Source organism: Helianthus annuus, chromosome 2 (assembly GCF_002127325.2).
Source record: "Helianthus annuus cultivar XRQ/B chromosome 2, HanXRQr2.0-SUNRISE, whole genome shotgun sequence".
Taxonomy (NCBI): Eukaryota; Viridiplantae; Streptophyta; class Magnoliopsida; order Asterales; family Asteraceae; genus Helianthus; species Helianthus annuus.
In genome coordinates this window covers 172,084,464-172,108,407 of record NC_035434.2, presented here as the reverse complement: position 1 = coordinate 172,108,407, position 23,944 = coordinate 172,084,464, and the positions used below count along the sequence as shown (strand labels likewise).

General features: G+C 36.2%; 2 protein-coding genes across 2 annotated transcripts; both read left to right on the top strand.

Annotated features, from left to right (window-relative positions):
- Positions 1 to 2,311: 2,311 nt before the first annotated feature.
- On the top strand, positions 2,312 to 11,519 carry LOC110927237 (plant UBX domain-containing protein 11). Its single transcript, XM_022170887.2, has 10 exons — positions 2,312 to 2,417; positions 5,003 to 5,102; positions 5,194 to 5,246; positions 6,011 to 6,092; positions 6,211 to 6,276; positions 7,043 to 7,110; positions 7,278 to 7,463; positions 8,635 to 9,130; positions 9,661 to 9,942; positions 11,084 to 11,519. Exons 2-10 carry the CDS (start codon positions 5,003 to 5,005, stop codon positions 11,314 to 11,316), a joined length of 1,566 nt encoding a protein of 521 aa, XP_022026579.1. The 5' UTR covers positions 2,312 to 2,417; the 3' UTR covers positions 11,317 to 11,519.
- Positions 11,520 to 14,843: 3,324 nt separating this feature from the next.
- LOC110927236 (solute carrier family 35 member F1) lies at positions 14,844 to 23,880 on the top strand. Its single transcript, XM_022170886.2, has 11 exons — positions 14,844 to 15,031; positions 15,805 to 15,899; positions 17,334 to 17,391; positions 18,636 to 18,830; positions 18,936 to 19,015; positions 19,945 to 20,027; positions 20,778 to 20,829; positions 22,660 to 22,728; positions 22,804 to 22,890; positions 22,985 to 23,046; positions 23,656 to 23,880. The coding sequence occupies exons 1-11, from the start codon at positions 14,914 to 14,916 to the stop codon at positions 23,747 to 23,749; spliced, it is 993 nt and encodes a 330-aa protein (XP_022026578.1). The 5' UTR covers positions 14,844 to 14,913; the 3' UTR covers positions 23,750 to 23,880.
- Positions 23,881 to 23,944: the final 64 nt, after the last annotated feature.

Here is a 23,944-nt window from a genome sequence, read left to right as displayed (position 1 = left end):
CCATTCACATTATTCTAATTTTCCAACAGCTTTAGCATGCTTATCCACTTTCCTTGATTCTGCCTTTCTTGCTGCTTGTCCAGCTACAAACCCGTTTTCCCTTAAACCAACCAAGGGGAAAACCCCCGTGAGGTCCACACAAGCATGTTTCCCCCATCCAAAGATGAGCAGATCCGCTCGTCGCAGAGTAGATCTCCCTTCCAGAGGGTCCGTGAGTAAATTTACAAGGGCCTCATCCTTAGTAGAAATCCCATCTCTTCTTATGATGTTCCACAAAAGATCCCGCACCCAGTCATGTCGATATTTGAACCCAGGGAGCTCTTTACAATGAACTGCGTGTTCCCTGTATTTATCCATACAAGCTTTACGTTATATCGGACATGTTTCATCTTCCGGGTACATAGGGATCATCAACCGGTATTTGAGAATGACTCTGTATTCTACTGCAGACATGCATTGTCCCAACCCCTCAATCGGAATAATGGTAAAAAAATTCTGAGCATGGGGACCCTTCAGGCACTTAAACACCGCCTTCTGGCGGGATGACAAATCAAAAACTTCTCTCAGGCTTTGAGCGATTTTGCTAAAAAGAGCATTCACCAAAGTTTTTTATGGCTTCGCGGGGGCGGTGTCCTTATTAGAGAAACCGTCAATATCCAAGTCTGGGAGAGGGACATTTAAGCGTTCGAGCGCCTGCTGATAGTCCAGGTCAAGCCCAACGACCCCACTGTTTCGAAGGATATGATCATGTAGTTCCCAAGACTGAACTCTAGACGCCACAAAGGCATAAGCCCCAACATCTCGAGCTAGAGGAGGCCTAAACCACCTAGACGCATTGGCAGAGATGGCAGACGCCACTGGAGGTCACCAAAGAAGGGACTGCCACCCACGACTATGTCTTCTATAGCCTCCTTGAGGCCATCATCAAATCGAGATACCACATCCTCCATCAAATGGGATTCACAAGTCCGCAACCCAAAAAGTAACTTAGCAACCCCCATGCACGACCTTAGCGGGAGGAGTTCACATTAGGATCCCTAAGGCAGGGCAAGAGTTTCATGAGGTAAACCACCCCCGAGGCTAGCCGCCCTGCCAACTCCCCAAAAAAGCTAGGATCCGACTAACAGCTCCACCAAGGAGCTTAGATTATGTTGTTGTATTCGCTTCTTGAACATGTTGTATTTTCAAATTTCAATGTTGTACTTTGATTTCGAATATTGTACTTGACAATTATTAATGAAATGAAATCGGTTTTGATTAAATATTGTCACAATTAGCATTATGAAGTCTCGAGCAATCTCGTTCTCGTCCCGCCCCGATGTTTCCACCATCGGTTGGGGTGTGACACTCGCCTAGTCTCTCATCATCACCAGGTGCCGCATAAACTAAATGCTTGGGGCATGAATTGAACATGGGTAACTTGAAACACCAAGTCTACCACTCCACCACTAGCTCATCAGCCATACCCATCCAATGTTACTTTACCCGAATTAACCTCTAGGCCCTTACTAGGTACTACACCACCTACTCTTTGATTTTACAGCATATATCAAGTCTCTCTGACTCTTTGCACGCACATGCACTATCCATCTTACAATCTTGCTATTTCATCCGTCTTACAATCTTGCTGTTTCATTTCTATCTTTTTGTTATATATAAACTTACATTTATAAACTAGGCTACATGAAAACGTCAAATTCAAATTCAATATAATTCAGAAATATTAAAACTACAATAGCATTTTTTTTTTGTTTTAAATGCTTTATTATATAAAACAAAAATAAAATAACGATATATATAACGGTTAACATTAACAGTAAAAATAATCAAACAAATATAGTTTCTTACAACAATATCATACATGAGTTCCTTTAACTTCCAAACACCATCCTATTTACATTTTGATATTTGAAACTAGGCCTCCTCGTGAACATTGTATTATTTATCATCGTTGTTTGGTAATTTTATCTATGTTTCAAACTCATTGCGAAACACAAGTGGCGATAGAATAATTGATTATTTTCTTTTTATTGTTTATTTTTAATAACTTGCTCGGTAATTGTATTATTTTATTTATTTTTTACCTTGATTTTATTATTATTTCAACTTAATTATTCTTTTCCATGATAACACCTATCAGCGAACATCGCTGCCATTATTTTGCCATAGTAAAAACAGTATTAGTGTTCACCTTTACGTTTTTCGACAAACAAAACTAATAATAACCAAACTCCAGTCGCCTGTGTAGCAAAACCGATCACACTCCAGCCGCGAAGCGCGAGGATAAAAAAATATTTATCAATTATTTTTATTCCATTTCGCCCATAAAACAAGACTTCTTCCATCTTCTTCTCAAGAGTGGTTGCATCCGTAAAACACCAAAAACAAAAAATCACAAACCGCCACAAATCCCTAAGGTACGAACTCTATTTTCTCTACAATCTTCACTCAATTCAATCGTAAATCACTCTTTACATGTTAAATCATCCGATAGTTTGTAGATTCATGTATAACGATCACTTATTATCTTCAATTTATCGACTCGTTTGATCGCGTTCGTCACTACGGTTGTTGATTTGGATAATAATTGATGCGGATGTCAGTTACTGGTTTCTGATTGTGGTTTTGATTGATTAAAGTAGGTTACATGTAGCTGATTATTGTTATTGGTTATGAATTATGAATTAGGGCTCAGAGTTGAATAATTAGACTGGATATTAAGTGAAATTAAGCTCATGTTATGTTGTTTTATGCTGTTAATTGATCGGTCTACTTTCGATTTATTCGTCTGCAAATCCTGATCTTTCAAATTGCAAAAAAAAAAAAAAAAAAAAGGTTTAGGTATAGGTTTAGTTGCTATGATTTTAACTGAATTGAATTGAGTTGTCGTTGGATCACGAAGAAATCGGCAGCTAGTTTTCGACTAGGACGAAAAAAAAAAACAAATAAAAGTTCGATGCTACTCTTATATTCTTGACAGTAGTTAATACGGTAAAATATCGGATATCGGTCAAGGACCGATATTTGAGATACCGGTTATCGCGGTGGGATATCGGTAATTTTAATATTATGCTAAATTTATATGTATAGCAATTTAACACTAACAATTGTAATAAGTAAGAACTGACTAAGACTTAAAACACTAACATTTAACAGTAACAACCAACAATTAAGACTTAAAACACTAATAGCAGCAATAAGAAGAAAAATGAACGGTAGAAATAAGAAGAATGGTACTGATATCGGGAAAATCGGTGATTTATCTATCAAATATCGGTTCTATATCGGTCAAATATCGGACAATATCGCTGATATTATCGGTACTGATATTCTGACCGATATTTTGTACCGCTATCTCGGCAGGGGACCGATAACCGATATATCGGTTGATATATCGGGTTATTAACTACATATATTTCTTGTTTGATTTGACCGAGGATGGAAAAAAGTAGGTTACATATAGCTGATTTTGATTGCTTATGAATTAGGGCTTAGAGTTTCACAACTAAACCCTATAATAATCGGTTAAAATACAAAGCGAAGTGGTATTTTGTTGTTTTATGTTGTTACTTGATTAGCTTACTGTTGATGGTTTTTTCGTCTGCAAATCTTGATATTTCAAAATGCAAACAGAATAAATTTAAAAAGTATTAGGTACTTTTAGTTTTAATTGTTAATATTTTAACTGAGTTGTGTTTAATTGTCGTTGGATCACGAAGAAATTTGCAGCTTGTTTTCAACAAGGACAAAAACACAAATAGAAATTTGATACTAGTCTTATATTCTTATTTGATTTGACGATCATTAGTTATCGTCAGTCTATCAACTCCTTGATTGTGGTTGTTAATACGGTTATAAGTTTTAATAGTTTGACACGGATGTCAGTTACTGATCCCTGATTTTGTTATTGATTGAAAAAGGTAGGTTACATATAGCTGATTTCGATTGCTTACGGATTAGGGCTCAGAGTCGAACAACTAAACTTCATAATGATCGGTTAAAATACAAAATAAAGTCGTATTTTAAGTGCAATTTCTGATCTTTCGAATTTCATAAAATTTAGCGACTCCTAGTTTTAATTGCTATAAACATTAACTGAATTGTGTTGAATTCGTCACTGGATCACGTAGATTTGGAGAAGTCGGCAGCTACATTTCAACAAGGACAAGAACACAAATAGAAATTTGATACTAGTCTTATATTCTTATTTGATTTGACTCTTTGACAAAAGATTTGTTTGTTTTTATGGGAAGTTAAGATTATTGTTTGCTTACACTTAAAATCTTGGTTTAAAAAAGCGTGAGGCGCTCCGAAGCGTTTTGGTTCCAAAAGCTTTAAGCGAAGCTTCAAGCGCGAAGCGAGAGCTTCACGTATACGAAGCGCTCAAAATAAAAAAAAATATATATTGTACACATTAATATGACCTATTCTACTTGTTAATCAATAATAAACACAAAAACATGATTAAAAAACACACTTAACACATAAAAAACATTGTTAAAGCATAAATTAAAGTCGAAACACACTAAAAACATAAACATAAAAATAGTCTTTAATCAATAATCATCATAATCAAGTAAAGAAGTAGGGCCTCATTTAAACCCTATTTAAAGACTATTGGGCCTAAAAAATGGCCCAAATGTGACCTGATTGGGCTGAAGCGTCGCCTCAAACCATGGTCGCTTCGCGCTTAAAGCTCGCCTCAAAACGCTTCACGTGTTGTGACGCTTCAGACCAAAAAAAGCGCTATTCCAAACGCTTCATCGCTTCACGCTTAAAGCGCGCTTAAAGCTCGCTTTTTTAAACCCAGAAGTTAAAATCTTGAAATAGGTTATAGGTGTTTCCATGGTGTAGGTTTTACTGTTTTATCACTGGAGAGTTTCACATTTAGCAATTTATTACGTTTTTTTTCCTGATTGAAGTTAGTATAAGTAATGCGTAGGTTCTAGTTTATGTCACTTAAAGCACTCGAAAGATCCTAATTATTGTGTATTTTGTACAGATGGAACAATCTATCTCATCTCTTGCATTTAAAGGTTCTATTAATGAGGCAATCGTTGAAGCCAAACGACAGAAAAAACTTTTTGTAGTATACATATCAGGTAATATTTCACTTTTATGACCGAATCAGTTATTCCTCGCATACTCTTTAAACTTTTGTAGTTTAAAATGCCTTGATTATGGTATTTATAGGAGAAAACGAAGACTCAATCGCTATGGATAAATCTACTTGGTCAGAGTCAAGTGTGAGTTATTGTCCACTATGATTTCTTCTCTAATTAAATTAACCATAATATGTTCCATATCATGTTGTATTTCGATCTTTAGTCACACATGACCTACTATATGCTAGGGGTGAGCAGAAAATTGAACCGAACTGAAAAACCAATTTAACTGAACTGAAAAAACCGAACCGAAATTTACGGTTCGGTTACAGTTTTACATTTTATGAAAACCGAAAGAAACCGAACCAAACCGAATAACGTAAAAAATCATTTTTAATGTTTATTATATATTGATTTAGGAATTATTAGTTTTATTCTTGGATGTTAAGTATTTATAATAAAAAGATTAACATGTTTATTTATCTATGAAACGATTTATCCATTGCCTACAAGAAATAACAAATTTAAATGATTATAAAAGCATTATAAAAGAAAATGTCTTAATAAAAACTTTGGAGAAACATAAAAATAGATTAGAAGGTTATTTTTTTGTGAACAATATTAATTAAAAAGTTTAAATATAATAACTTAAATGTAAACATCTAAGAAAGATTCTTAAATCTTGGATTATACTTTTCATTTATGAATTTTACGTAATATCGCTCAAAAAACCGAAAAAACCAACCGAACCGTTGCTAAAAACGAAATAACCGAAATCGAACGGTTTTCAAAAACCGAACATTTTCGGTTTCGGTTTTACCAAAAAACCGAACCGTGCACACCCCTAGTATATGCTACAAATTTTGGGGAAAAATTATGGTCTAATGACAGCTGGCTGCATTTAGGTGGCAGAGTCATTATCGAAGTACTGCATTTTGCTGCACATTCTAGAAGGAAGCACAGATGCAGCTCAATTTTCTGCAATATGTATCCTTTGCTTGATTCAAAGATTTTATTGATCAGTGAAGCCACATGATTAAATAAATTATAAGTAGATTTTATTTTGTTTATACATGTATGGCATTCCTTGAATCAATTTGAATAGATCCACAGAAACCTGCTCCTTGTATTACAGCTATCGGATATAACGGTGTCCAAGTATGGCAAAATGGTAAATTTACAACTGAACAAATAAATAAACGTACCGTGTAAATTTACAACTATGGGTGGTTTATTAAGTTTTTAGATTATCTTTCTAAAAGCTCAAAGTTTCATATATATCCTTCTAAAAGCTCAAACTTTCATATTTACCCTTTCAAAACACTAAAAGTAGCATATTTACTAATTCCAAAACAAATAAAATAAAGAGTTAAATGCCATTTTAGTCCCTGTGGTTTGGGCCATTTTGCCAGTTTAGTCCAAAGGTTTCATTTTTAACATGTGGGTCCAAAAAGGTTTCACAGTTGCCATTTTAGTCCACTTGGTTAACTTCATCCATTTTTTTTTGTTAACGAGAAGGCCAATTCGGTCATTTTGTATGTAATTCTGTTAACTAAAAGGGCAATTCAGCCATATAAAATGACCGAATTGGCCTTCTCGTGAACAGAAAAAATGGATGAAGTTAACCCAGTGGACTAAAATGGCAACTGTGAAAACTTTTTGGACCCACAGGTTAAAAATGAAACCTTTGGACTAAACTGGCAAAATGGCCCAAACCACAGGGACTAAAATGGCATTTAACTCTAAAATAAAATCAGTTACTTAACAGTTTGGTTCACTGAAGAATTGAATAGGTAACAAGGTTATTACTATGAAAGAAACTGTTATAAGTAACTGATTTTATCTATCTAGTATATGAAATTGCTCATTAGTCTCTTGGGTTGTATTACTTTTAGCTTACAATTTTTTTTTTGTTTTTTTTTTTAATTAATTAACAGAGGGCTTTGTGAGTGCTGAGGTTCTGGCTTCAACCCTTGAGAAATCATGGTTGAGTCTTCATGTTCAGGTTATTTATGCATTCTAATTGTGTAAATTGTAAATTAGCGTTATATTCTTCTACGATCAAATATAGTTAATACACAATTATTTTCAGATACAGTTCTTATTGAGTCAAAGATTTGACTCATTTATATCATTGACTTACTTATGATATAACTGCATTTTCACATACAGGAAACAACTGCCACTTTCTTGACTGCAGCACTTGCCTCGAGACAGTCGGAACAAATTCCCTCTCAACCACGCGAAACTGGAAGCTCTTCCACATCATCCGTTACTAGAAATGCTAGTGCGTCTGTGGACAATGAAGTTTTAGATAATGAAAAAGCAAAATCTGAGAATCGTGCTCCACCAGTTGAAGTAAGTCAACTGACATCGCTCCTGTTTGTTCGATCTTTTTTATTTAAGGGGGTCAAAACGGCTAACCTTTTGTATGGGTCGAAATGGGCTGGGCTGGATTGGGCTGATCCGGAACACCTTTTATAGGTTTTTTTAAGTAAATTTGTGTTATATACAATTACGGAGAACATGTTTTAACTAAAATAACTCACTTTTTGATTGAAGAGATGTAATAGGTTGTGTGTGTGTATATATAGGTTGTGTGTATATATATGTAATAGGTTTTGTGTGTGTGTATGTGTATATAATATATATAGGGTGAGGATCCTGAGAGAACCACAAGTTATTTGAGAACTTGAGAGAACCACTATCAAGCAAGTAATTTAAAAAAATGATCATCGTAAAAATAAAAAAAAACCAAAAAAATTATATGTAGATTGGTGATATACATATATGATTATATGTAGCATGCAAAAGTAAATATGTGTAGATGCATATATGTAGTTTACAATGTACGTATATGTAACCCATCGATCTACGTATTTTTTTTTTCAAATTTTCTTTTATTTAGGAAAAAAATAGTAACATATAAAAAATGTAGAGTTAAATGCCATTTTAGTCCCTGTGGTTTGGGCCATTTTGCCAGTTTAGTTCAGAGGTTTCATTTTTAACCTGTGGGTCCAAAAAGGTTTCACAGTTGCATTTTAGTCCACTGAGTTAACTTCATCCATTTTTTCTGTTAACGAGAAGGCCAATTCGGTCATTTTATATGGCTGAATTGCCCTTTTAGTTAACAGAATTACATACAAAATGATCAAATTGGCCTTCTCGTTAACAGAAAAAATGGATGAAGTTAACCAAGTGGACTAAAATGGCAACTGTGAAACCTTTTTGGACCCACATGTTAAAAATGAAACCTTTGGATTAAACTGGCAAAATGGCTCAAACCACAGGGACTAAAATGGCATTTAACTCAAAAATGTAAGAAAAAAAATTTAAAATATTTGTTTGGTTGATAGAGGTTCTCTCAGTTCGCAAATCTCCATGTGGTTCTCAATTGATCCAATTCTTATATATATCTCTCTGTGTGTGTGTGTGCGCGCGTTATTTGGGCAACATTTGACATGTTAAACCCATTTGACATCTCACATCCAGGTGTTATTTTAATGATGTTTTTCTGTTACATGAACAGGAGAAAAACTCGAAACGTGATAGTGACGTGTCTCCTGGGCCATCAGTTAATAAATTAGAAGAAAGTAATGTTAAACCGCCAGTTACAACAACCAACAAACCAGTTACCCAAGTGACACCAACTGCAAGTGAACCCGGAGTTAACCAAGTGACCGCAACTAACGTTAAACAGCCAGTTACAACAACCAAGAAAGCAGTTAATCAAGTGGCCCCAAGTGCAAGTGTACCTGTCGTGGACCAAAAACCGAGCTTAAATGTTAGTCAACATGAAGCAAAGCCTGAAAAGTCTGAAAATATTCAAACCGAAAAAGCCGAAAATATATCAACCGATATTTATTTAAATATACGGTTACCTGGGGGTGCAAGTTTACAAGAGAAATTTGAACCTACAAGCACTTTGAAAATGGTCAAAGATTACGTGGACGAAAATCAAGAAACTAGCATTGGATCTTATGATCTGGCCATTCCTTATCCTCGCAAGGTTTTCACTGACCAAGGTATACCAATTTTTTTTTGGAAAAATTACAAGTTTTGTCCTTTATCTTTATACCATTTTTCAGGCGGTGTCCTTTTTAACGAATATCGACAGGCAGTGTCCTTTACTAGGTATTTTGTTGCAAGTTTAGTCCTTTACACCCAACCCAGTTAAAAAACCCTGTAATTGTTGGGTGTAAAGGACTAAACTTGTAACAAAATACCTAGGTAAAGGACTAAACTTGCAACAAAATACCTAGTAAAGTTCACCGTCTGTCAACAATTAACAGGGTTTTTTAACTGGGTTGGGTGTAAAGGACTAAACTTGCAACAAAATACCTAGTAAAGGACACCGCCTGTCAACATTCGTTAAAAAGGACATCGCCTGAAAAGTGGTATAAAGATAAAGGACAAAACTTGTAATTTTTCCTTTTTTTACTTAATTACCCTTCTCTGCAGAAATATATAGTCAACTTTTGATATCTGTGAAGTCAATTGAGTAACTTTATAGACTCAAAACTACCACTAAATAATTTCGTTACTATAAATGCAGATTTAGGCAAGACTTTAACGGAGTTAAGTCTGCTTAATAGACAAGCGTTAATAGTGGTGCCACATCTCAAAGGCTCGGGCCCCAACAGAGGACGATCATCCCTACCCAACCCGTCAGCATCTGTGGGGTCCACTGGATCTTCAGACGGTGAAAGTTATTTCTCACTTGTGAGACGGTATCTATCGTATGTAAATCCTTTGGCGTATTTGGGTGGCGGTGGTGATGCTACAGCAAATTCCTCAACTTCTGGACCGGAAACTAGAAGGATTTCGCCGGAATCTGGTGATTTTGTTTTCCTATACATTTAATAATTCATTTATTCGCTTAAATATGTTTTTCTTTCCATTTGAGATATCTTAATCCCTTCTCAGTATATTCGTCACTTCTAGGAAAGTCAACCCTGTTAGATACTGAACATTTAGTCAAAGTTGTGATTATAGAAGCTAGGGGTGTGCACGGTTCTGTTCGGTTCAGTTTTTTGGCAAAATCAAAACCGAAAACCGAAATTTCGGTTTTTAAAAACCGTTCGTTTTCGGTTTCTAAAAACCATTCGGTTTCGGTTTTAGCAACGGTTTGGTTTATTGGTTTTTTTCTATTTTTGAACAAAATTATGCAAGATTTAAAAATAAAAAGTATAATCCTAGATTCAATTATATTATTTAGATGTTTACATTTATGTTATATATTGTTCACATAAACCTAACATTCTAATCTATTTTTATGTTTCTCCATAGGTTTTACTAAGTTTTCTTTTATATTTGAAAATCATTTATTTTTTATGTAGAATTTTGTTATCTCTAGGCAATGGATAAATCATTTCAGAGATAAATAAACATGTTTATGTTTCTATTATAAATACTAAACATTTAAGAATAAATTTAATAATTCCTAAATCAATATATAACAATCATTAAAAAGAGTAAATTACAAAAATCGTCCTTTATGTATGTCACTTATTGCAAACTGTGTCCTTTGTCTTCAATAATTACAGAAAACGTACTCAATGTTTGCAAACCCTTGCAAGTTATGTCCTTTAGCCCTAACTCGGTTAATTTTTGTGGTTAAATATGACCAAATGGACCCCATATGAGGGTATTTTTGTGGTTAAATCTGACCAAATGGACCCTACATGAGAGTAAAATGACCAAAATACCCTCATGTGGGGTCCATCTGGTCAGATTTAACCACAAAAAATTAACTGAGTTAGGGCTAAAGGACATAACTTGCAAGGGTTTGCAAACATCGAGTACGTTTTCTGTAATTATTGAAGATTAAGGATACAGTTTGCAATAAGTGACATACATAAAGGACGATTTTTGTAATTTACTCTTAAAAAAATGTGTTTTTTGGTTATTTGGTTCGGTTTGTGTTTTTTGGTTTTCGGCTCACCCCCAATAGAAGCTGATAATTTTTAAATATGCAGGCACGCCGCAAGGAAACTTTACGGGAAGCAGGAGATCCTACCTCGTAACGTCAAACCAAAGCAGTAATACACCGTCAACTAGTAAAAACAACAAACCAAATTCGTCTAGATTTGGAAGTGGAAGCAATATTCACACCTTGAAACATGACGAAGATGACACCCAATTCAGAGGCCAAAACGCTTTCTGGAATGGCAATTCCACCGAGTATGGCGGCGATGGCGACAACAAGTGAGCGCACTCTTGACAAAAAACACCTTTGTTATATATTTATTTGCAAAAAGTACATTTACATACGTGTTACGTCTCATAAATTTCGAGTAATAAATATGTTGTTCTGACTAGAATCAGTGTGCTGCATCTGTAATTTTACATTTATTCGTCATTCAATGTCTAAGAAAAGCAAGTTTCTCCGCCCAAACGGGCCCCTTGGGTATCTAATGATCTATTGTGCTAATAATCCTGTACTGGCTGTACATGCCAACCTCGAACCGGTTCCTACCCTACCTGACCCGCGGGTACATACCCGTTCCAGACCCGGGGTGGAAAAAGAACCGAACCGGATCCGACTGGGTGGAACCAGAACTGGCTCCCCATCAACCCGGACCTGAACCGGCCAAAACCCAAAAAAACCCGGCCAATTGGTCAAAACCCGAATGTACCTGGAACCGGATCTTGACTTTGTTGACCAAACCCGGAACTGGTCCGGTTCTTGAAAAAACCCGTTTTGTGCACCTTTAAATGTCAACCATGTCATGCATGCCATCAAGAATTCAAGATACTGCTGAATTAAATAACGGGTCAAAACAGTTAACTCTTTGATTTGGGTCAAAAAGGGTCGGGTCGGCCACAAACGCTTTTGTCGAAGCATTCAAACCTTTTTGGTGCTTCGGGCCACTTCTCAACAACACCTGTAGAGACATCTTGCGTACGTTCTACTTTAGGTGATGGGGTGATGCATGCATCCGTTTTTTATACCCACCGTGGTCATTATCATCGTTCTCGTCACATAATCTAGAACACTTTCGACTCTTCTCCTAGCCAACCCGAGCTCGAGCTCAGCTCGGTTCGATTCGAACTTTGTTTCTAAAGCTCGAGCTCGGCTCATTTATTATTTATTAGTTTAGTTATATTAATTATAACTATTATTTTTTATATAATTTGTTTTTTTTTTCATAATTATTTAAATATATATTTAATATATTAATAAAAACTTATATAAGCAGTAGGCTTGTTTAGGCTCGCGAGCCGGCTTGAGCTCGATATGCGAAGCTCAGGTTCGTTTACTAAACAAGCTTGTTTTTAGACTCAGGCTCAGGTTCGAGCTCGTTTAAGCTCAGCTCGTTCGAGCTTTTTTTTTAGCTGAACTTGAGTAGCTCGGGTTGTTTGCACCCCTACTCGTTAACATCTACCTTTGCTTGGTGGAGACCTCTAGTAACAAATGAAAAAACAACTGTGACACATTTTTAATGCTAAGAGCATGCGTAATGGGCGTGTTTGCCCAATCCCGCCCAAACACGTCGGGGAACCACCCCTTGGGCGTGTTTGGCTGCTTTTTTTGTTTTGCCGTTTTTCAAATCACGCTTGGAGAAATTTTGAATGGCCAATCACATTTAATCTTCCTTTTTTTGGCCAATAGCTTTTTTTGTTGATTTTTTTATTTTTTATTTAATTCTCTACAACCTTTTAACATAATGCCCACATCTCTACCACACCCATTTTAGAAAAACGCCCAATAATGTCCCTTGCTGATTGTACTGCCACATGGCGAAAAATGCTCAAAGATGAGAACATTATTCACTCTTACCGGTACGCATGGTCTAATCAATAAAAACATCATTTGGGCCCCACTTAACACACTAATTGTTAAAAGAACATTAGCTTTATGGAACAAGAATCTTGAAAAATAGGCTTACTTTCAAGAACCGAACTTACCCGACACCCATTATCAAGATTCATGCTGTTCTAATCGCCCCAGATTCCAATGGAATTGGTAGGGCAACATTGTGAAATTGGTTATGTTATTCAAGCAATTATCTTGATTCTTAGTTGTAAGTTTATGGGAGGTGTTAACGGTCTACGTTGATCAGTGGTGAAGTTTGAAAATTTCCATCAGGGGATCGGAAGTCACCGGGCCTAAAAGTATATACCTATTTTTTTTTTTATAAAACCGGGGGTCGAAAACGTATATACCTAAAAAATTCTACACGAAACATACATAACACTACTGCCCCCCCCCCCCTTCCGCCCCTTCAATGCTTCGCCCCTTACGTTGACGGAACCAAAATTTTTTCTTTTTGAGATTTTATATATAAAGTTGAACAAATTAGGTGACTGTTTGGGTCAGTAGACCTTGTTAACCCCTTAGTTTTTAGCTTGATAGTGGATCTTTATGACCCACGAATGTAAGAAGTTGAACATACGATTAAGATGGAAAATAGTCCGATTAATGGGTTTGTGAGATGGTTAATGAGTTTAGTTTAAGATAAACTTATTTGTTTAATTGTATAAAATGAGTTTTGTTGTTTTTATACTTGTTAATGAGTTAAATTATTTTATCTTGGGGTCCGTGTCAAAATTACATAGGCCAATTTCAAAATTATACGGGCTCTGTGTCAAAATTTATCAGGTATCTGTTGCGGTTAACTCACATATACCTAATAAATATATAACTAGTTGCGTCACGTATCAAAATTACGTAAGCCAAGATTCTTTTTCCATTGTTACGTCACGTATCAAAATTATGTAAACCAAGATTCTTTTTCCACTTCTTTATTTCACTCATTTATATTTAATATTTACTTAAAGTAGTTATATGTATTTCATTTATATTTTATCTCCAAATATCGCTTATAATGCTAAATCATCATTATATAACCCGTATCATATACAAGTTTCTAACCTAACAAGTAAAACACGGGTTTCTAAATTCTAACCTAACATAAAGAATAGATACAAAGACATATAATATCATAAATAGAATAAGGGGCTGTTTTGAAACTTCTGAATGATTAAGTGCTGAATCAGTAAGATGCCTGAACCATTAAGTGCTAAACCAGTAAGATGTTTAAACCATTAAGAGCTAGTATAATAGTTAACCGTTCAGAGGCAAATGTCTGACCAATTCAGATTAGAGGTCTTAACCATTCAGAGGAAAATATCTGAAGTTCTGAACTATTCAGACATATACTTGTGAAAAAAACAGTCTGAACCATTAAATACTAAACTAGTAAGAGATCTGAACCATTAAGAGGTTCATTAAAAGCTAAACAAAATTGTATATTTATATTTAGTCGTTTAATAAATACACATACATGAATAGTCAAACAACTATAAATGCACCCAACATTTAGCCGTTTAAAAAAGTACAATTCTTTAAAGTTTAAACCCAAAATAAAAACAATAAAATAATAAAAAAAAATAAAATAAAATAAAAGGTCAACATGCAAAGGAAAAAAGTATATATACTTGAAGAGATTTACGAGAGTCAGTTTCGGTCATTAAGATTCTGTATTCAACAGATCACAGAATACCAAGGATAATAATAAACACTCATAAACCCTTCATCACCTCTTCAAAAACCCCTGTTTCTTGATTCATAATTCATCAAATTATCACCTTTTTTTTTTTTTAATCTTTCATTTTCTTTTTCATTCTGCATTTGTAGTTGAAAATCAATCAAACCCATTTCATTTTTGGGTCATAAAAGAACAAAAAAATTGTTTTTTTTTATTATTTTTTTTTATTATTTTTTTTATTTGGGTATTTAGGGTTTCTTGATCTTGAATTCTTGTGAAAAAGGAAGGGTTTTTATTTCTTTTTTTGGTGAATTATGGTGGGTTTTAAGGGTCTGTTTACTAAGAAAACATTGTTTGGTCTTTTTTTGGGACAAATTCTCTCTCTTTTTATCACATCAACTGGATTTTCATCATCTGAGCTTGCTAGAAGAGGTTTGCATTTTCAGTATTTTAATTAGCTTCTTATGTTATTTATTTATTTATTTTTAATTTAAAGAGATCACATTGTTGTTCTTGAAATCCGGCTGTTGCAAACGAGCCAAGCCGGAGCCCTGATTAACTTACGAGAGCTCGAGCTCATCAAGGTTTGAACTTTGTTTTCAAAGATCAGGCTCGTTTACTAAACAAGCTTGTTTTTAGGTTCGGCCTCGGCTCGTAAACAAGTTTAAATAAGCTTGGCTCGGCTTGTTTACTAGACAATTTTAAATAAGGGTAAATGTTATTAAATATTAATAAAATATAATATTAGAGTACATCTCGATAAGGCTCAACGAGCCTGACGAGCTTCACACGCCAGGCTCAAGCTCGGGCTCGATATATAAACGAGCTTTATCAGTGGCGGAGCTTGAACGAAAACTCGGTAGGGGTCGGACTCTCAAAATCTAAACGGTGGGGGCCGAACTCTTAGAAATCCAATATTTTACACTAAAAAAATTATTTTTCCGAAAATTTTCTGTAAAATTAACACTACGAGCGAAAAATCGGTGGGGGCCTGGGCACCCTCCGGCCCCAATAAAGTTCCGCCTTTGAGCTTTATATTAGGCTCAAGCTCGGCTTGGCTCGTTTCGAGCCGATCTCGAGCAGCTCGCGAGCCACTTGGCTCATTTGCACCCCTAGAGATACGGCATGATTTACAAACTTTCTAATGAAATGAATAATCTTGATGGGATCAAATGTTCTAATTTATGTCATTTTGTGTAACATAGGGATCAATGCACCAACATCACAATCATTAGCAAACTATGTGTTGTTAGCGATTGTTTACGGCGGAGTGTTGATTAGCCGAAGAAATGGGATGAAGGTTAGTAAACATTAATCTATATTTCCTATAACTTTTTCAACTTTTCTTGAAGTTGACCAGTTTATATAAGATTCATGCATTTGATCATTAAAATTTGTATTGAGTGTTGTTTTCAGTAGACAAAAGGGAGTGTCTTGTGATGTTACAATAGAGCTTTTAACTTTTTAAACCACTATATCTTGTTTTCCATTTCAAAGAAATCTCATTTCAAAAAAGATGCAAAAAAGCTAGGAAAAATTACAAGTTTTGTCCTTTATCTTTATACCACTTTTCAGGCGGTGTCTTTTTTAACGAATGTTGACAGGCGGTGTCCTTTACTAGGTATTTTGTTGCAAGTTTAGTCCTTTACACCCAACCCAGTTAAAAAACCCTGTTAAATGTTGGGTGTAAAGCACTAAACTTGCAACAAAATACCTAGGTAAAGGACTAAACTTGCAACAAAATACCTAGTAAAGGACACCGCCTGTCAACAATTAACAGGGTTGGGTGTAAAGGACTAAACTTGCAACAAAATACCTAGGTAAAGGACTAAACTTGCAACAAAATACCTAGTAAAGGACACCGCCTGTCAACAATTAACAGGGTTGGGTGTAAAGGACTAAACTTGCAACGAAATACCTAGTAAAGGACACCGCCTGTCAACATTTGTTAAAAAGGACACCGCCTGAAAAGTGGCATAAAGATAAAGGACAAAACTTGTAATTTTTCCAAAAAGATAAGGTAGAAAAGGAATACCAAAGTGTTTTCTGATGCAGTTTTGCGTGCAATCAAATGGGTCAAGAACGACTAGTAATCAATGACGATAAAAACGAACCGAATGATTCCAAGAACAATGTTCTTTCAATTCAAATACAATCAAAAACCGAAAAACAATAAACCCTAGATGCCCTATTTATACTAAACAATTAAAAACGATAAAATAGGAAATTTGAATTTTAAATAAATAAAAGATATGCATGCTCCTGCATCATTTTCTTATGTGGATTTTACTGTTTCACAATTTGTCTACACAATATGTTTTCTTAGAAGCTATAAGATTTTGCATTTTCATATAGTTATGCTTTGATTGCAACCGGGAATGTATTCAAGTGGGGTCCGAGTAGTAGTATAGTCGACTTAAACTCGATGAGTTCAAACATTCTAATTCGAACTTGACTCACTAAATATTATTTTCAAGCCGGGGCTCTCACAGGAAGCAACCTCTCTATTCCTACGGGGTAGATGTAAGGCTGTCTACATTTTACCCTCCTCAGACCCTACCTTAGCTTTGCTATTGGTGGGATTTACTGAGTATGATGATGATGATTACTTAAGCAACCGATTATTTGATATTTCAAGTATAATCATCATGTTAAAACTCACATCCAAACACTCACAAATCATTTTGTCACCAATTAAACAAATGAACAATTTGTTTTATGTCAACATTTGCAGGCAAAATGGTACTATTATTTACTTCTTGGGCTAGTAGACGTTGAGGCGAATTATCTTGGTAAGTTTTATACTATTACAAATGATCATATTCAACACTTATTTTTCACTACATATTATCTAGAGGTGACAATTTAATCCATTTAGTATGTGTGTTGATTTGGGTTGTTTGATTAACGGGTTAAGTGCACAAATATGTATCGAAATTGACGCATATTTTAATTGTGTGTATATACTAAAATTATTATCTTTAAATGTAGGAAAAATTACAAGTTTTGTCCTTTATCTTTATACCACTTTTCAGGCGGTGTCATTTTTAACGAATGTTGACAAGCGGTGTCCTTTACTAGGTATTTTGTTGCAAGTTTAGTCCTTTACACCAAACCCAGTTAAAAAACCCTGTTAATTGTTGGGTGTAAAGGACTAAACTTGCAACAAAATACCTAGGTAAAGGACTGAACTTGCCATAAAATACCTAGTAAAGGACACCGCCTGTCAACAATTAACAGGGTTTTTTAACTGGGTTGGGTGTAAAGGACTAAACTTGCAACAAAATACCTAGTAAAGGACACCGCCTGTCAACATTCGTTAAAAAGGACACCGCCTGAAAAGTGGTATAAAGATAAAGGACAAAACTTGTAATTTTTCCTTAATGTATTAAAACAGAACGACTTTAACAAGTGGTAACACATCATTTGGTTATATTTTTGTATTATTTTAGTACTCTACACACAAGTACATTACAAGTCAAGTTTAACACGGTTAACCTTTTTCTAGTGCAAAGGGGACAAATGAGTCGGAAGTTCCCTAAAGCGTATTTTGGCGCATAAAAACTCACAAATTATTATATTCAAAATCAAAAATTGAGCTTTAGAACAAAATGTTGTGATATATCATCTAGTTATGTGGAAACGGGTCAAATGGGTCGAAAGTTGGTCAACGTATATCAAATACAGAAAAACTCATAAATCATTATATTATTTTACACAATAATGCCTTATTCATTATACTCGGTAAATCCCACCAATAGCAAAGCTAAGATAGGGTCTTGGGCAAGATGTAGACAGCCTTACCTCTACCTCGTAGGAATAGAGATGCTGCTTCCACTGAAACCCCCAGCTCGATAGTAGTTTTGCATCAAGCCTTGGACAATGATGGCTTATTACTTATTTAAATTTTTTTTGCACAGAAAAGTGTTTCGGGTCATCCGAATTCCAAACCCAACTAATTTGACCCGTTTCTTGACCGGCCCATTTCACTATCTCTATATCAAAAGTTTCGACTTTAATGTGCAATCTTGAACAGTGGTGAAGGCATACCAGTACACATCGTTAACGAGTGTTATGCTTCTGGATTGCTGGTCAATCCCATGTGTCATAATCCTTACATGGTTCTTCTTGAAGACAAAATACCGGTTCAAGAAAATTGTCGGTGTTGTAATTTGTATTGCTGGTATTGTGCTCGTTATTTTTTCAGATGTACATGCATCAGATCGTTCACGTGAGTATATTATGCTTCTATTACATTCTTTTACATTAATATTTTTAATTTAAATTTTTATCTCCATTTATATATGTATATTTAATAGTTTATGTGTATGTTTAGAGAGCGGTAGCAACCCTGTTAAAGGGGATTTGTTGGTCATTGCTGGGGCTACACTTTATGCTGTCTGCAACGTTAGTGAGGTGAGTAAAACGGGTTCAGGTCAAAACGGGCACAAACTTTTTCTAAGGCTTTAACCGATTAAATAACTAGTTAACGCGTTAAATGAAAACTACGATGTTACAATAATATATTTTGTCTTTTGGAATTTGGATAATATAATGTAAGAGGTTGTATGAAATAAAAATATACTTTCATCGGTTGTGAATCAGTTTGACCCGTTTTCTTTTTAGCTTTATTTTTTTTATCCTATCTATTTGACCCGTTAGAGATCAAACATAACTAAATAAGTAGAAATTGCCACCTCTGGTCTGACTAGGGTGTAAACGAGCCGAGCCCGAGCCCGACTAGGCTTGAGCTCGGCTCGTTATGTTTTTATGAAGCTCGAGCTCGAGCTCGGCTCGGTTCGAGCCTACTTCTCTGAGCTCGAGCTCGGCTCGCGAGTAAAACCCAAAGCTCGAGCTCGGCTCGAGCTATTTCGAGAACAACCTCAAATGAGTTAAAAGCTCAGCTCGAGCTCGTTTCAACAGCTATTAAGCGAGCCAAAGCTCGGCTCGAGCTCGGCTCACCAATGTTATCATCATCATTATTATATTATATATATAGAAAACTAAAATTTTGTTTAGGCTCGTTTGGGCTCGCGAGCCTAAACGAGCTTTGTATTTCAGGCTCGAGCTCGGGCTCGATAACTATACGAGCTCTATTTCAGGCTCGAGCTCGGGCTCGGGCTCGTTAAGGCTCGACTTGTTCGAGCTTTTAACCGAGCCGATCACAAGTAGCTCTCAAGCCTCTGGGCTTGTTTACACCCCTAGGTCTGACTTATGTGATCCGTTGGTATGAACATGCATACACTGAAAAAGAATTCATGTCTCTTTTGCAATGTAAACGAAACAAAAAATAAAAAAAAAATGTTATTTCTGTGCATCCTGATTATTTTTGTTGATTTGTACAGGAGTTTTTCACAAAAACTGCTGATCAAGTCGAACTCTTGGCAATGTTGGGGCTCTTTGGTGCCATTGCTAGTGGTATTCAAATGTATCCTTTTGTACATTTTTTTAGAGTTAACTTTCGTTTTCCTCCCCGTGGTTTGGTTATTTTAACGGTTTTGCTCCAATAGTTTAAAAATAGCCATTTTCCTCCCTGATCTTTCGCGTTTGTCGCCAGTTTGCTCCCTGGCTCTAACTCAGTTAAAACGTTCAATTAAAAGGAGGGGGTATTTCGGTAGTTTACTCCCTGGCTCTAACTCAATTAAAACGTTTAGTTAAAAGTCGCGGTAGTCGTGGTCGGCAGGTGGTGGTGGATGGTTGTGGATGGTGCTGGCCGGTAGAAAGAGTGGTTGGAAAGATGGGGGGATCAAAAAAGAATTACTTGTATATACATGTAAATAAACAAGTTATAGGTTTTTTTAGGTGAAAAGACTTACATGTCCTTGCTTTTATCTATAAAACTACCAAAATACCCTTCTAGTTAATGGATTTTTTTGATGGAGTTAGACGTGGGGAGCAAAATGACGATAAATTAGAAAAATCAGGGAGGAAAATGGCTATTTTTAAACTATTGGGGCAAAATCATTAAAATGACCAAATCACAGGGAGTAAAATGGAAGTTAACTCTTTTTTTTTATTTTTTTTAAATTTTTAATTTTTTTACATTATGCTCTGATAAGTTTCTTCAGTTTCTTTTGTGAAAGTATTGGTAGAAAGATTCTGATTTATAAAAAAACTCTTAGTTATTTGCATAGTTGCCAATGTATTGTTATTTTGTGGTCTTCAACCATGTTCATAGAAGCGTGCTTGAGCGAGAGGAACTCAAATCCATCCGTTGGTCATCAGGAGCGGTACTCTCTTTCTCTATTATATACACATTATACGTATATGTATATGTATACAAGATGTACGTATGTGCCGTCTTTTGAATCACTTCACAACACATTTCACTAGACTTTTGACTCCTTTCATTTTTAGCTACGTTTTTTATTTGACCCGTTGGATATAATATAAAATTCAAGTTGACCCGTTATAAGTAACGGGTAGAAACAAGCACAATCAGAATTATATTTTCTTAGAAGAGTTAACTGCCATTTTCGTCCCTGTGGTTTGGTCACTTTGGCCATTTCAGTCCATTTTTCAAAAATGCGCCATTTTCCTCCCCGACGTTCTGGAAAGGTGCCATTTCAGTCCAAAAATCATAACCCAGTTAAGTCGGTTTGTAAATAAGGTCTGATTATGTAAATTTGTAACATAAAGGACCATTTAAGTAAAATGTATAAATATTAGTATTATTATAAAATATATAATATAAAAACACCACCACCACTAGCCCTGCCACCACCACCACTCCGCTGCCACCACCACCGCCACCACAGCCGCTGCCACCACCACCACCACCGCCACCACAGCCACTGCCACCACCACCACCACCGCCACCACAGCCACCACCGCCACCACAGCCACTGCCACCACCATCAACGTCATCATCGTCATCATCTGTTATCATCATCATCGATCATCATCGATCATCATCGACCTTCATCATCATCATCGCGATCTTCGTCATCATCATCAGACCTTCATCACCACTGCCGCCGCCTGCAATTCACCGGAAAAACGGCACCCCCACCGTCGCCGGTTCTCTCTCCCACCTCCTTCTCTCTCTCTCTCTCATCGTTATCTCTCTCTCTCTCTCCGACTTTCTCCCTCTCTCGTCTGATCTGTGAGATGTGGAGGGGTGTGTGGTTAGTTTGGTTCGTGGGGGTGTGGGGTGTCGGAAAGATGGCCGGATTTACTCCGGTCACCGGAGTAGAGAGGTAAAGGTGATGGTGGTGGTGATTGCAGAGCATAGAGAGAGAGAGTGGTGGCTGTGGTGGCTGTGGTGGCGGTGGTGGTGGTGGCAGTGGCTGTGGTGGCGGTGGTGGCTGTGGTGGCCTTGGTGGTGGTGGCAGGGGCTGTGGTGGCGGTGGTGGCGGTGGTGGTGGTGGTGGCAGCGGAGTGGTGGTGGTGGCAGGGCTAGTGGTGGTGGTGTTTTTATATTATATATTTTATAATTATATTAATATTTATACATTTTACTTAAATGGTCCTTTATGTTACAAATTTACACAATCAGTCCTTATTTACAAACCGACTTAACTGGGTTATGATTTTTGGACTGAAATGGCACCTTTCCAGAACGTCGGGGAGGAAAATGGCGCATTTTTGAAAAATGGACTGAAATGGCCAAAGTGACCAAACCACAGGGACGAAAATGGTAGTTAACTCTTCTTAGAAAAATCATACCATTAAAGTAGGGGTGCAAACGAGCCAAGCTGAGCCTGAGCTCGATTAACTTGTGAGAGATCGAGCTCAAGCTCGGCTTGGTTCGAGCTTTATTTTCAAAACTCGAGCTCGGCTCATTGGTAGTTTCTCAAGCTCGAGCTCAGCTCGTGCTCAGGCTCGTTTGTTATTTATTAATTAATATATTAAATATAAATAACACAAATAATACACTCGTTTAGGCTCACGAGCTCGATAAGTGAAGCTTGGGCCCGTTTACTAAACAAACTTATTTTAAGGTTCGGGCTCGGCTCGTAAACAAGTTTAAATAAGCTCGGCTCGTTTACCAGACAGCTTTAAATAAGGGGTACATGTCTTTTTTTCTTTCTTTTTTTCTTTTTTTTTTTTTGTCTTAGGTGCTTCCATATGCTGGATTTGCAGCAGCAATGTTTCTATTTTACTCCGGTGTGCCGGTCCTGTTAAAGGTGAGCGATTTTCCAGTTATGCAAACTTGTTAAAAACATATTTTTTCCCTCTAAATTTGTTCGTGTCAAATGCAGATAAGTGGGTCCACAATGCTAAATCTATCTTTGCTGACATCTGACATGTGGTCGGTTTTGATCCGCATATTTGTATACCGCGAAAAGGTTAGTTATTAGTAATCATAAACAAATATACAGCTTAAAAATTGATTTTTTTTTTAGAAAAAGCTCACATTTGTAATTTTGCATGTGTCATCAGGTTGATTGGATCTACTTTGTAGCTTTCGCTGCTGTTGCTGTTGGGCTAGTTGTTTATTCAGTGTATGTTTTTTTCTTTCTATTTCAGCTATGCTATACACTTGTTTGGGTTCGGAAATGGGCTCGGGTCAAAAGGGTAATATGGGCCCACATATATATACATTATATTATACGTATACCGCAAGCGGGGGGCGTACACATCTTAAGAAACATAAACCTTATTTGACAGAAAAAATAGAGTAAATTACGTTTTTGGCCCCTGTGGTTATATCACTTTTACTATATTAGCCCAAAATAAGAATTTTTAACATATCTGCCCACATGGTTTATATAACTAACCATTTTGGCCCCTAAGTCTAGAGATCATGGGGGCCAAAATGGTTAGTTATGGAGACCATGGGGGCTAAAATGGTTAGACTTAGGGGCCAAAATGGTTACTTATAGATACCATGGGGGCAGATATGTTAAAAATTCTTATTTTGGGCTAATATAGTAAAAGTGATATAACCACAGGGGCCAAAAACGTAATTTACTCGAAAAAATATGAAGCAAAGGTTTTGTTTAGTAGAAGAAAAAAGGATGCTTGATCACTTTGTGGGTCCCGTATGTGCATTGTGGGACCCGCAGAATGAAATGAACGGATCACATGGAACCTATTAATGTTTTTCGCAGGTTCGACAAAGAAGTGGACGAATCCGGAGGTGATGAGCTGGGAAAAAGTATGCATTTTGATGAGGAAGCTGACGTGGCGGGTCGGTTAAGTTAGCGATAATAGCATTTAAGAAAAGAAATACTCGGGTAGTTGAGGGATCTCGAAATATGCTTGGAGCCAATGTTTTTTCGTTAATGATTTTGGAAAGAAAATTGGGTTACAATGGTCATGTTCGGGTTACACAATATTAACTGAGGTTGGAGTTATGCATGTCTTTTATACAAATAAATATACGGGTCATGTTCGGGT